General features: G+C 38.9%; 2 protein-coding genes across 12 annotated transcripts in view; both read left to right on the top strand.

The window, feature by feature from the left end:
* The window catches only part of swt1 (SWT1 RNA endoribonuclease homolog), a 31,177-nt gene extending 30,192 nt beyond the window's left edge, over nt 1-985 (top strand). For 8 of the 9 annotated variants that reach the window (XM_017494811.3, XM_053686972.1, XM_017494869.3 and 5 more), the window contains one exon: nt 38-985. In XM_017494811.3, coding sequence (XP_017350300.1) covers nt 38-152 — 115 coding nt within the window. In that variant the 3' untranslated portion in view covers nt 153-985. The remainder of the gene's footprint in view (nt 1-37) is intronic. The other variant, XM_053686997.1, reaches the window with a different exon arrangement.
* An 8,681-nt stretch (nt 986-9,666) lies between these two features.
* LOC108280158 (uncharacterized) overlaps nt 9,667-14,596 on the top strand; it is a 38,059-nt gene continuing 33,129 nt past the window's right edge. For all 3 annotated transcript variants that reach the window (XM_017494978.3, XM_047160778.2, XM_017494955.3), the window contains exons 1-2: nt 9,667-9,784; nt 12,521-12,823. In XM_017494978.3, the coding sequence (XP_017350467.1) occupies nt 9,736-9,784; nt 12,521-12,823 (352 nt within the window). In that variant the 5' untranslated portion in view covers nt 9,667-9,735. The remainder of the gene's footprint in view (nt 9,785-12,520; nt 12,824-14,596) is intronic.

The following is a 14,596-nucleotide window of genomic DNA, read 5'->3' as shown; positions in this document are numbered from 1 at the left end:
TGTGTGTGTGTGTGTGTGTGTGTGTGTGTCTCTGCAGGGAGAAGCTCTGTATAGGAGGAGCGCAGCTGATGGAACTGAGAGAGAACCTGCACCGCTGTGCAGCCGCTGTGTGTGGTACGAATACCTACCATCAGCAAATGGCTTCGCACTGACAACAACGTAATCACGTCGCAGTTGATCTGGCCGAGCCAGGTACTTATTATTCAGCTGGCTAATACTGAATAATAATTCTATATTTACATGCAAGATGTGAACCAAAACCTCATGATCTGATGGCATACTTCTGGTTATGTTCGTTTGGGTACTTGAGGACCAGATCTTAGCATTAAATCTGATCTCTACACCTAATAAATGCTGCTAGTTGTGTATGAGCTAGTAAATTGCAGAAAAATTGGTTTCTCATTTTAGATATTGTTTGGGGTTTTTTCCTCCCAAGTATATGACCATTCTGCTGTGAATGCAGGATGTTTTTTGGTTGTTTTTAAATGTTTTTGTCAATAGGCTCAGGAACCTACCTCAGAATAAATAAGGTGCTGAATACAGCCATGTCTAGAGCCTAAAAACCTTAAACTTAGCCAATAATAATTAATTATTCAAATCTACTGGGGAACATTCATTCATTCTTTTATGTTGCCTGGTGAGCGTTTATTTTATTTTTTATTGTTAGCATTTTGGGGGTACAGTATGCGTTTACACAACTTTAAAATCAAATGTCATTCATCTGCATTTGAACAAGGTTAAATCTGATTTCTGCTCTTCTTTAAACTTCTGAACGATCATCAGACATGAGCGCGCTCTACAAAGTTACACACGTGTGCATAAAATACTGCATGAAATGTAAATTGAGATGTATAAAGAGTTATGCAATCTTTTTGGTTTTGCACTGTTATACCCCTTTTGTATTGTTGAGAACGGGTTTTTTTATGACAAATGCATTTTATATTGATTTAAAAAACGCTGTCAGTAAATATATATTTATTCCCGAGTCATTTGTGTCATGTCATGTCACGTTCTCGGCGTTTCCGTACCCCTTCCGTTTGAGGAAGTCATTATTGCCGGTCATTGGCGACTCAGACACCGCACTGCCAGCTCTAACAGGATCAGGACAGGAAGCGGAAGACGACACAGACTCTCGTTAACACAGCTAAGATCTCTGACGCAACTGCAAGTCGAGGTCATGACAGGATTTGGCTTTGTGTGTTTTGTTGTAGGCAGATCACACTCAGAGCAAGAGTCGGGCAATGAAAGAACTTGAACTGTAATGTTTCGAATGTGAATAACATGAGTGACTGCATGGGTTTACAGTGTAAATTCAGAACTTAGAAATTCTATTGAAAATGTCTGCCTGAGTGGGAGCCCTAATTCTAAAAATTTTCATTTTTAAATAAGTTACTCATGACAATAAGCAGAAAATGAATAGATATAAAAGAATAACCTACACTATGATATTTGAGCACATTTTTTTCCCAAAAAAATGTTTTTCTACCAAAAAAAAGGCTAAATATAGATTTTGTGTAACCTTGATATCATATGGAAGAATGTTTGGCTCATAACGTTGAAAGCTCTGTGTACAGCCGAATCGGAACCTCCTGGCAGAGGCAAACAGGCTGAAATATCCAGATCCTTAGAAATGTACTGTACAGGTGCATCTGTAAAAATTCCAATATCGTGGAAAAGTCTCATGCCCCCCCATAATTTACTTAAAAAAGCGGAACTCTCATGTATTTAAAGCTTCATTACACATTGTTTTAAATCTCGATGATTACAGCTTACAGCTCATGGAAATCAAAAATCCAGTATCTCAAAATGCTAGAACGAACCCCCATCCCCAAAACATCCCTGAAGAGTCACTGGTCCACCTTAACGTTTACAGAGAACCAGATGATTTTCCTCCTACGCCGTCCCCGTTTGCAACACAAAAATCTTTAATGGTTTCCTCTGTTGTGAAGCTTTCAGTTTAGGTTCTTAATTTTAAGTGATGCTCACAGGGAGTCTTTCTTGTGTTCCCTCCAAACAGCTTGTTTGTGACCTTTAGAATATTTTCCCTCCTTCCTGGCAAATTTACAGCCGTTTCAGACATACACGTTTTTATTATGGGTTAGTACACCCTTTGGACTCATGAGCAACCCTGTCGTCGTATGTACACAAAATAATACTGGTGTTCCACAGGCTTCAGTTTTAGGCCCTCTACTTTTCAATATTTATCTATCTCCACTTGGGCATCTGCTGTGACCGCTCGGCCTCCATTATCATTTTTATGCTGACAATAGCCAAATCTACATTCACTCAAAATCTGGTGAAAACCTTGATGTTTCTTTTCTTTCTGAATGTATTTCTGAGATAAAACCGTGGATGAATAATAATTTTCTGTGACTTAATAACGGGAAAACTGAAGTTATTCTTATAGGTTCCCGTCAGCAAATTCTCAAAGCTGGTCCAGTGTCTGTTTGTTGATGGCTCTGTTCTAGAGACTCAAAGTAAGATGAGGAACCTTGGAGTCATTTTTGAGACGGATCAGCAGTAAGATGTGCTAGTTGATAGCAAGTGTTCAGGTCTAGGCATAAGTTGTGCAGCTGTAAGGGGGAAAAAAGTTATACTATAATCTGTTCCTCATAAAAAGAAGGCCCCTCTAAGTCAGACATTACAAAGCCTTGACAGAAAAGGGAAGCACACACACACACACACACACACACACACACACACACATACATACATACATACATATACTCAGACATGGAACACATAGCCATTTGTTTCATTATTCAGTGTAGTTTATTCTAACAGTCATTTACAGTTCAAGAATCATACTAAACATATACTATTGACAAAGAAATACATACACTTACCCATGATGGTGAAGAAAAGTACAGACAGCTAAGGTCCTCGCTCAATGATGGTTAAATGAAAATACCATAATAAGCAGAAGTAGTTTTTAAAAATGGCCTTAAAATTAGGGGGGAAATAAATAAATAAATAATTTTTAAAAACTTAAATCTCGAACATAATGGTTTTTGAAAATTCCAGAAAATCAAAAATAATAGTTTTCTGAAGTATCAGAATATCAGAAACAATGGGTGTTGAAAGTTTCAGAAAATCAAACAGAATAGTTTCTGAAAAAAAAAAAAAAACTAAAATTCAGACTTAATGGGTATGGATATCACCCAGAAATCAAGTGTATTGGTATTTAGGCAAACCCGGGGTGTTTCCTCTGTAGAAAAGGGAGCCCCGTAACTGGGGTCTTTTTTAGATCACTTTGGGACATCTCTGTGGATCTCGTGTGGTGGACAATAAAGGTCCACCCTTTCTTTTCTCACTCATGGTTTTTTGTGTTTTTCATCCACAAGCTGATCTGATCTAAGTACTTGACTTTGAAACTTATTAGTGTTTAACTTTTGGAAAAATTTCCAACAACACGGTGCAAAAAGCGGGATGTATAAAAAATCGGACGGAGAAAGCATGAAGGATTAATCGGAAGTAAACAAAGATTCTTGTGGCCACGAGTACAGGGCATTGCACAGCTCAGTGAAGCACTCTTCTTCACCACATTTTACATCTACCAGGATGGACGGGAAAGCCATGAAGTCAAATGAAGTCAAATGAAGCGCGTATCTCGGAATGGAAACCCAGCAGTCAGGAGAAAATTCACCAAAACTCGTCTAAAGAGTCTAAAAGTCCAGCATCCGTGGTTACACAAAACGTCATGCAATCGGGTCGAGTTTGAAAATGAAATGCAATGTGTCACAAATACAGTTGTGCCCAAAAGTTGTTGAATCTGCAAAATCTTAATACTTTTAACAAAATAGGATGGATCATAAAAATCCCATGGTTTTTTTTAGTACAGTCTTTAATAAGCGTTTTCACATAACAGATGTTTACATATAGATAATAGCTAAATTTATTTAAAAAATTACCCTGTTCAAAAGTTTACACACACTTGATTATTAATACTGTGTGTTGTTACCTGGATGATCAACAACTGTGTTTGTTTTGTGATAGTTATTCACGAGTCCCACCGTTCTTCAGAAAAATCCTCCAGGTCCTGCACATTATTTGCTTTTCCAGCATCTTCTGCATATTTGAGCCCTTTCCAACAGCGACTATATGATTTTAATATCCATCTTTTCACACTGAGGACTCGTGCACAACTATTACAAAACGTGCAAACGTTCACTGATGCTCAAGAAGGCAACACGATACATTACGAGCCAGGGGGGTGTAAACTTTTGAACAGGATGATCAGTGTAAATTGTTTTTTTTTTGGTCATCTGAGAAACATGTAAATATCTTATTTAGCTTCTGAAGGGCAGTACTAAATGAAAAAATAAGATCTTTAAACAAAATAATAATTTACACAGATCATCCTGTTAAAAAGTTTACACCCCCCCTGGTTCTTAATGTATCGTGTTGCCTTCTTGAGCATCAGTGAATGCTTGCACCTGATATAATAAGGAGGATGTGAGTAAAAATATGTGTGTATGAGTATGTTTGAGCATACCGAACTCTACTGGACTCCATTGTACTCACATGTACAAACTATTAGACAAAATCAAGATATGTCCATGTAGGCTATGAGATCTCAAGGTCAGAAGCAGCAGCAGGACCTCCTCATTGTGCTCGACCCCAATGTTCCCCTCAGCCACCAGGACTTTGGAAGAGGATTAGATCCCATGGACTTGGAGGTAGGAAGACAGTGGTCACATGCTCAAGTATGAGAGATTGAGTGATATTGATTTTTTTTTTAAATTGTTTATTTGCATGTTTACGTGCCCGATGACCTATATCCAGAACTGATATTTATTTACTGTTTTACTTCTGTTTTTGACACAAAGATAACTGAGCTGAACAAACCGTTTTATTTATAACAATTTTGTCCATTTCACTTCCTCCTTGCAAACAAAATAAACTCTTATTTATGCACGAATAAATAAAAGGGGTCTGAAAGTGTGCAAAAAATAAAGTGCACTGTTACTAAACTGTCTTTTTTAAAAATAATAATAAATAAATAAATAAATAAAACTTTGATGAGTTAAACAGATTACATGACTCTGTGAGTTCGTCTCTATTTTCTAAACTACAAATCAAGCGTTTATGTAACATCTCATTTGTGCATTGATGGCTGTTATGTTAAATAAAGTTTAGCAATTATTTAAAGCAAGTGTACTTTACCTGTGCATGTCGTCGTTGATTCGTCTCCCCTCAGATTTAGTGCTGCAATCACGGTCCTGCTCGCAATCTCAAAACGACCATAAGATGGCGCCATTTATCGCTCGAGCCGATATTTCAAAACCGATATCTGATTATGGAAAAACGCTTAAATATCGGTAAAACCGATTATCGGTCAATCTCTTCTCACGTTTGTAATTAAATATAAACAGGGCTCTGGTGTTCTTAATTCTAAATATTACTCTAAAAAGATCTGAAATTGGAATTACAGATTGTACGACAGATCTTGTTTTTCTCAGGCATCCTAGTCCACACACTTGTTGGACGAGTAACCAATAAAACTCACCATTATGAGGAAAATTTACTTTGTTTTTAAGCACGTGTATCAGAACTCTTTCAGTAGATGGAATTTGAACTGGAATGAAATAAAGCTCTTGGCCTGTATCTGTGTGATTTGATGCACTCCGCTGATGTCACGTGATTGGCTGATTGCATCACTGCATGAATGAGCATAAATGTTCCTAATAAAGTGGTCAGTGAGTATGTCTGCGTTAGTACATGCGTGGGTGGGTGGGTGGTGTCAACATCCTCTATAAAGAAGAGTGAAAGATGAAATACTTGGGAGTTACTTCTCATATCTGCAAATGTAATATTTGACAAACAATGTCACAATAGACAATAATCTGTTACGAGCATTTACATTTTTAATGAGCGAGAGAGAGGGAGAGTTATTAACTATTTAAAGTTTAATTATTAATGGAATAAGCCTAGATTGAAAGCTATGCATAAGTATAAATAAATAAATAAATAAAATGGATTTGATTGAGGTATTAACACAACATATCTGGTGTAACTTTAGTAATAATAAGGGACGTCACAAATGTTTTATTTAGCTCTGTTTATGTTTAAATAGCAGCCCTGATATCAGATAGTGCTGTTATAATTCATTATATTCTAAAGAGTCAAACAGTCCTGAAGCATATTATGAAGAAGAGTCCTGGGATAGTCTGATCTAAGTATGAGTCCAGCAGCAGTTCTTAGGTACAAATGTATAAAGGTGAGATTATCCACTGAGATTACCCTGAGGTTTAACTCTAAACTGTTTTTGGTTCTTGTTTTTGACTTTTTCTTTCATCGTTTCCATTATTTTATAGCAACGATAAGAACCTGTGCAGTAAAGCTCTGCTGAGTGGAGTCAAGGCCCTGACCAAAGCCGATATACAGGAGCAGGTGGAAGTCAACCCTGAGCACTTTCATCAACACTATAGCCAGACTTCTGCACAGCCACACGTGGTACCCGTTAAGCAACATCAGGAAGGTGACGTGCTCCGTGTTTCATTCGTCTTTTTTTTTTAACAACACTAGTTTTGTGCAAGGCTTTCAGCTGGAGCTGCCATCATATATTCGTCTTGCGGTGTGTTTTGTGTGTGTGTGTTGTGTTGTATTCAGCCTCAGAAATCCCCAGTGGATGACAGAAGTGGTGACACTCTAATGGCCGATGCTGTACATGATGTAGCTCCCCTCCCAATGCTTGTCATCAGGAAGTGTGGGCTTTGATCGAGAGCATCTGGAACAATGTGTGCCATGTCAGGTGCGAGGAATTCTGGATCCCGCAGTTCAGTGTTGATTAACACCAGTCCACTAGGAGGCGCTAATCCCAGACGAGCCCAAGATTTGTTGCCACCCTGACAAAGGTGTCGGGGTGAGATGTCCGAATAGTAAATAAAAAAGGAAGACCACGTTATTTGCGCTTGCTAACATTGCAGCATTTATTCTTCTGCATTTTTATATTGTGTTATTGATCACCACTGGCAAAATAATTTAAAATAAAAATGAAACAAGTTCCAGTAATTACAGAATTACCAATACTCAGTATAATATATTGTAAGTACAAACAACACTCAAATATGAATGAAAGTATACAATTATATAAACATTCAATAAAACTTAGTGTCCATTCACACTATTACATATATTCCTTCAATAGCACACGGTGCGCGCGCACACACAGCAACTACTTTTCCGCTAGCATATAGCCTATTAGCATTTTTAACCCTTCACCAGCATACATACACAACATACACCAAACCAACATCGACTACAGTCTTGTTTTACATTACGTATCAGTATACATTCGACCAGTAATTTATGGCATAGAAACTGTACTTTTTGGTGTATTACAAACCTGAATAGTAAATAAAAAAGGAAAACCACGTTATTTGCGCTTGCTAACGTTACAGCATTTATTCTTCTGCATTTGATAACGCAATCCTCTTTCCCGTTACCTGCCAATGCGCCTCCTAGTGTTGTGAAGGTGTAGTGTACATGAAAATGCAGGGGTAATAGTGTATAATAGGACTAACCAAAGGAGTACAATCTAACTGAAAATCTCATCTCAAAATGAACTATTCTAATGCATTAATATTGAATATAGCCCCACAAAATAATAACGTTAAAAAAAATAAAATGATGGGGTATTATTATGTGTATGTCTTATTTCAACCCTCTACATAGGCTTCTCTACACTGGCTTCCTGTTGATTTTAGAGTGCAGTACAAGGTCTTGCTTATGGTTTTTAAAAGTCTACATGGACGTGCTCCAGAATATATTACCAGCCTGTCACAGCATCATTGTGCTGCTAGACCGCTAAGATCGTCTCACAGTTTCCTTTTAAATGTCTCAAAATCTCGATTGAAAACTAAAGGAGATCGTGCCTTCTCGGTGGCAGCACCACGCCTCTGGAATATCCTCCACTACATATTAGATCCTGTGACTCGATCGAATGTTTTAAATCAACGTTGAAGACGCATCTCTACTTTGTTGCATATAAGTGTCCTTAGATCCATGGAGACTGAATAGTGATGAGTTTTGTATTTTATTGTATGTGTGTATTGGTGATTTTTGTTATTTTGGGAGTGTAAAGCAGTTTGGTCCGCTTCTGTTGCTTTTAAATGTGCTATAGAAATAAATGTTGATTGATTTAATTATGTTCCTGTATTGTGGTTATCTACATCTAATTTGATTGGTCAGAAGAATTGGTGATTCATTTTCTATAATATATTTTCTGTAATTTAAATCACAGGTTTACATTAATGCGCTATGAGCACTTAGCAGCTAGTAAAGATGGTCTACAAGATCGAGCAGCTCTGACTGTGTTTTGGTAGCTGAAACTAGTCAGAACAGGCTGGATTTTTCAGCAGGTAGTTGCTATAATGTAAATGATAACAGGAAGTTGTTTCGCAGATGTTCCACAACATTAAATGGAATTTAATGCCAAGAGTCAATAAAAGCAGAAAAGATCATTTTGTTTGTCACCTCGGACAATTCCCTACCAGACCAGCAGAGGGAATCCTTTCTCATAGTATGAATTTCTTCTTTGGTTCCTGTGATTTTCTGCACACACCTGTCTTGTCTTTCCCCTGATTGGTTCTCATTTATAAGTTCTGTGTTTTCCGTCTTTAGTAGTATTTGTTTTACTGAGTAGTTATTATCTGATGTATTCTGCATGCTAGATTCTTGTTTTGTACCCTTTCTAGTATTCTGAGTTTTTAAATTAATTAATTTATTTATTTTTTATTTTATTTTATTTATCTTGCCTTGACATTTTTTTAGTTTGTACTTTGTTTAAATAAATCTGTGCCCCAAATCTTTACAACACTATACTGATGCTGCAGATAAATATTAATCTAACAGACGTGATTTTAAATTATTTTATTACCTGTTACAAACTTCTACTAAAATTAGTCTATCAGAGCTAGAAAGTAATGCAGCCTAAACTTCACTTAGTAAATTGTCCTATTTAATTCAACTGAATGTTTTTTATAGAGGATATTTATCAATAGCAGTTGTCACAAAGTACTTTTACAGCTCTACCCCAAATTCCTACCAAGCTGGGATATGCAAAGGAAATTAATTCTATTGTCCTCTACGTGTTAACGAGACAATAAAGGCCCTTTTTCTTCTTTCTGCAGAAATCTGGATGTAGATTTAGATCTCTAATGAGCAATTTTCTGTAGACCAGCTGTAGTAGCAGTTTTATGGCACAAGATGTCGCTATGTAGCCGGTTAGCCATAGCTCACTACAGTCTACTGTTGTGTTGACTCGGTCCGTCAGGTTTCCTAGGGGTCATCTAACAAACTTCACTTGAACTCATAAAGTATAGAAACATTAATGCGAGGAGAAACTGAACATATTCAAAACACTTGGAGTAATTTATAATCCATTCGTTTGTTTATTTAGGTCAAATTTCCTCTAAAGAAAAGTCTACATGCAAGCATTAAGAAAATGATGTTTAAGACAGATAACAATGCTGATACTATGAGGTAACATAAAACCACTACATGAGAAAATATGTAACTTTTATTTTTTTAGGATAAATATTAATACTGCATATAAAAAGTAAATTGAGTCATGGAAAGAGTGATGAAAGATCTTCAAAAATAAAAAACGAGACAGCCTGTTGTTGTGGTTTCCTGGTAACCACACTATATAACAGAGAGACACTCAGGCAGTGTGACAGTGTGTGTGTGTTGTCACTTTGAGGGACTGGTGTGTGTGCAGAGGAATCAGTAATGATGAAGTGCTTGTATCTTTTGTCTGTTGTGTTTCACGTCGCTGCAGGTGAGTGAAGTTATTTTCTATTTTCTATTACAGAAAGGAGAGAGAATATTATCCAGTTCTTAGTTCAGCTGCTTTGTGTTTAGTTCATGTGGTTTCTGTCCAGACTGGGTTTACAGTAGGCTGTAGTTCAGCCCTGTTCCTGAACAACCAAATTGTCCAAAGACAGCAGTAATCTTTATATACAAGGTAAACATACACGTCATGCCTTGTGTTATAATCTCCTTATTTAGACCCGTTCAGCTTTGATCATGTGGATTTTTTCTTCCTGATTAACTTCAGTCTAAAATGTACTGATGAAGAGAGGTGGGTGAATGAATAAGGAGGAATCTACAGTGAGATTATTTTACATCCCTATAATACTTACAGTGTGTGTTGTAATTAGTAACTGTCATGTCTTCATTCTGGTCTTAGCTATAAATAGATGCGTGTGTTTGTTTGTTTGTTTTTTTTTTTTTTACAATTACATGTTACATGCCTTTATCAATACTATGTTCACATTTTCAAAACTTACAACAGCGGTCTATTATGTGGACTGAACTGTGCCACTCTCATTACTTATAAATAAAAGTAAAAGTAAATAAACTAATTTAAAAAAAACAATAGCAGTTAATTTCCAGTTTAGTGTTACACAGCTGTTCTGTTTTTATTCATTACCATCTATACAAAAGGGGAACTCTGTGGATCTATGAGCAGTGTGGTGATGCAGTGGGTAGCGTTGTCTCCTCACAGCTCCAGGGTCTCCGCTTCTGTCCTGAGCTCGGGCTTCTGTCTGTGTGGAGTCTCTGTGCTTGTTCTCCCCATGTCCATGTGGGTTTCCTCTGGGTTTTCTGGTTTCCTCCCACCTCCTAAAATACACCAGTAGGTGGACTGACCAAGATAAATTGCCCCTAGTTATAATTGTGTGCATGCATGCATGTGTGTGTGAGTGCTTGTGTGCATGTGTGTGCGTGTGTGCATGTGCGTGCATGCTTGTGTGTGGGTGTTTTTTGCCTTTTGAGGAGGTTAACAAACTGATCCACCTTACGTTGTTCAGAGAAAAACAGAGAATCACATGTAGACACAAGTCATAAAAATAAGCATACATACCAACAGTCAGAAAAATTATTCAAAAGTCAAGTAAAAGCGAACCTGAAAAAGATAAGTAACGTTACAATGATGGACTCCATTGTGATGTGCGACAGCGATTTTTTTCCTGTTTTCTTCCAAACAAAAAGCTACATCATAATGATGTAAGCGTGTTCAGGCCCAGAACATTAAGCACAATGTGAGTGCAGGTCAGTGGGGGGTGGGGTGGGGAGGGCAATTGTGCTTGGGCACAGTACAAGGCAACTGGGCCTAGTGTGAGTATACCCTAAATTGAGAGAACAAGTTTGAATACAGTTGATTTATTGGGGTTTTCAGTGTGTTACCTGATATGGAGTGTTTTTCAGGTTATTGTGTTATGAGTGAAAAGGTGCTCCTGTGGATGGAGAGAGAGAGAGAGAGAGAGAGAGAGAGAGAGAGAGAGAGAGAGAGAGAGAGAGAGAGAGAGAGAGAGAGAGAGAGAGAGAGAGAGAGAGAGAGAGAGAGAGAGAGAGAGAGAGAGAGAGAGAGAGAGAGAGAGAGAGAGAGAGAGAGAGAGAGAGAGAGAGAGAGAGAGAGAGAGAGAGAGAGTGTGTGTGTGTGTTCTGGTAGAATGAGTTGATTTTGAGGTGTATATGAAGTGTTAGTGCATGTTGGATGTGAGGGTAACTGCTGTACTGAGCTTCGTTGATAAAGAAAGGGTTTTGAAAAAGAGACCTCATTGTTGTGAAAGGTATGTAACCAAGTGTAAAAAAAAGATTTTAAGGGATGTATGACTATGTGCTCATTGAGTGTGGAGTATTACTCAATATTCTCTGTGCATGGCACGATGTCGGTTAACTGATGCTGAGAGAAAGAGGAAGTAGCCATTCTCCCATCAGCCCCCATGCTGCCCTGGCCACAATCATGTGGTTACTCTGACATGCTGAGCGTAGCTAGGGCTAATTTTATTCTAGTGATTACAGTGAGCAAACACACACACACACACACACACACACACACACACACACACACACACACACAAACACAGAGGTGCTTGGACGTTTGTGAACCTTTTAGAATTTTCTATATTTCTGCATAAATATAACCTAAAATATCATCACATTTTCACACAAGTCCTAAAAGTAGATAAAGAGAACCCATTTAAATAAAGGAGACAAAAATATTATACTTAGTCATTTATTTATTGAGGGAAATGATCCAATATTACATATCTGTGAGTGGCAAAAGTATGTGAACCTTTGCTTTCAGCATCTGGTGTGACCCCCTTGTGCAGCAATAACTGCAGATAAACGTTTGCGGTAACTGTTGATCAGTCCTGCAGCTGTGAGCTTTATATTAACAGACGTGAAAATTTCCTAATCAAATCAACACTAAAATATGGTACAATCCTAAATAAACTAAATATAAACAAACAAAAATAATGATCTGCTTGCTGCATGTACCAATTCTCACATTATTCCAAATTGTATTTTCCATATGAGCTAATAATATGGAAATTGAATAATGTAATTTCCATATTCATTAATAATCATTCATTCTTATTAAAACTAAGTAGTAAAACAGACACATTTCAAGATTTTGGAATTAAATGTACTGAAGTATTTTTCTTGAACTGTTGTACTTCATATTGTATTCAGTAGATTGTGAGTTTTTGTATGTTTGTTTCTGTAGGCTGTTCTCTCTCTGCTGATAATCCGATAGAAATCACAGGATACAAAGGTGGTTCAGTGCTGTTCCCCTGCTCCTGCTCTGACCTGAACACCAAACCTCAGAGATTCACCTGGGAGACCTTCAGAACTGGACCTCTGACAGAAGTGTTAAATGATGAACACTACCGTGGTAGACTTCAGCTGTTTAATCACAGTTCTCCTGCTAATCTGTCTCTGCTCATATCTGACCTAAGAGAAGAGGATTATGGAACCTACAGGTGCAGCACTGAGAAGGAATACAGAGAGACCAGGCTTTATATTAAAGGTAAAGTATTTAAATACACAATAACAGTTGATATTAAGTGAAAACAGACTTGATAAGTGTTCAAATTAATTATAGTTAAATATGTAACAAAAAAGTTTACTCCATTTACCAGGGTTTAGGATTTTACTCTAGAAGTCATTTTGCCAAAATCAAGTTAAATAGCAACAAATACAGATTATGGGTTTCAGACTGACCTGAACTTTGGAATGCTATCAGATTGGATTTGAGTCTAATCTATGATTTATTTTGGTAACTGTTATGTTATATTGTGAGGAGACAAGTGTGGGCGGTGTAGCAACAGGAAGACGAGGATCAAACTGAAAATGAAATCCGAAAAAACAGACGAAGTCCAGGCGATTGGGCAAACAATCCAAACGGGGCTATCCAGGAAATCGTAATCCGAAGCAAGTAGTATATCCGAAAGAAGTATATCCGAAAATCATGGAAATCCAACACACAGACAAAGGCTTGGTGAAATGACAGTGTTTAGGCTACTGAGCGTTTACTTCGCAAACGTCCGTTGTTCTCCGCCTGACCTACATACTCCTAGTGTAAGTCTATTACTGAGTGCAGGTGTCCACAATCAGAACTCTGGAGAATGTGAGCGCGTGCGTGTCTGGGAAGTGCAGTCCTCGGCGTCCATGTTTGTAGTCCACGCTGCACTCTGGGAATTGTAGTCGCGAGTTCGCCGCAACATGACAGAGCCCCCCCAAAGGGCTCACTCCAGGAGCCGAATCCCAAGGCCTCTTCTCCGTGGTCCTGGCTTGGCTGGGTGCGCGGCATGAAATTCCCTACTCAGGCTTGGGTCTAGAATATCCTGGGCCGGGAGCCAGCACCGCTACTCTGGGCCATATCCCTCCCAGTCCACCAGGTACTCTAGTTTACCTCTGCAACAACTGGAGTTTAGGATGGTCCAGACACAGTAGGCTTGTTGGCCATCGATTTCCAACGGCTCCAGTGGAGAGTCACCTGACACCGCCGTGGCTAATGGGCCCAGGATAAGTGGTTTCAGGAGAGAGACATGAAATATCGGGGCGATCTGGCTGTGCTTGGGCAATTCTAGTCGGACTTTGAAGAGGCCAATATACCTGGAGTTTAGTTTTTCCTGCATGGGAAGGGCTGCTTCAGGTCGTTCGTGGAGAGCCACACTCTGTCCCCGGGTTGGTAATTGGGATGATCCTCCGGTGGCGATCCACCTTTCGTTTGGCGGTGCGGGAGGCCTGCACTAGGTGTTGGTGTGTGTGTTCCCAAACCTGCTCACTTCAGTGGAACCACTCATCTACTGCTGGTGAGTCAGTGGGGTTGGTGTTCCAGGGGAACAAGGGTGGTTGCTAGTCCAAGACACACTGGAAGGGGGTGAGCTGCATGGCTGAGTGTGGCAGGGAGTTCTGAGCATATTCTGAATTGGCTCCAGTCCTCCAGATTTGTGGCACAGAAGGTCCGGAAGAACCTAGCAACCTCTTGGTTAGCCCGCTCTACCTGTCCATTAGCCTGGATGTGGTAACCTGAGGTGAGACTAACGGTAACGCCCATCTTCTCCATGAAGCTGGCCCAGAGTCAGGATGTCAATTGCGGCCCCCTATCACTCACAATCTCGTCCAGGATCCCAAAGTACCTGAACATATGCTGACACAGTAGCTCGGCAGGGGCAAAGGCGAGTCTAAGGCCAGGTGGGACCATCAATCTCCACGATGAAGTGTCTGGAGGGATCTGGGTGCCTGAGGATAGGAGGCCCTCTTGAACACTAATTCACCACTAAGCCTCTCAGACTAC

The sequence above is a fragment of the Ictalurus punctatus genome, chromosome 2, assembly GCF_001660625.3.
Source record: "Ictalurus punctatus breed USDA103 chromosome 2, Coco_2.0, whole genome shotgun sequence".
Taxonomy (NCBI): Eukaryota; Metazoa; Chordata; class Actinopteri; order Siluriformes; family Ictaluridae; genus Ictalurus; species Ictalurus punctatus.
This window is presented reverse-complemented; position numbering and strand designations above follow the sequence as displayed.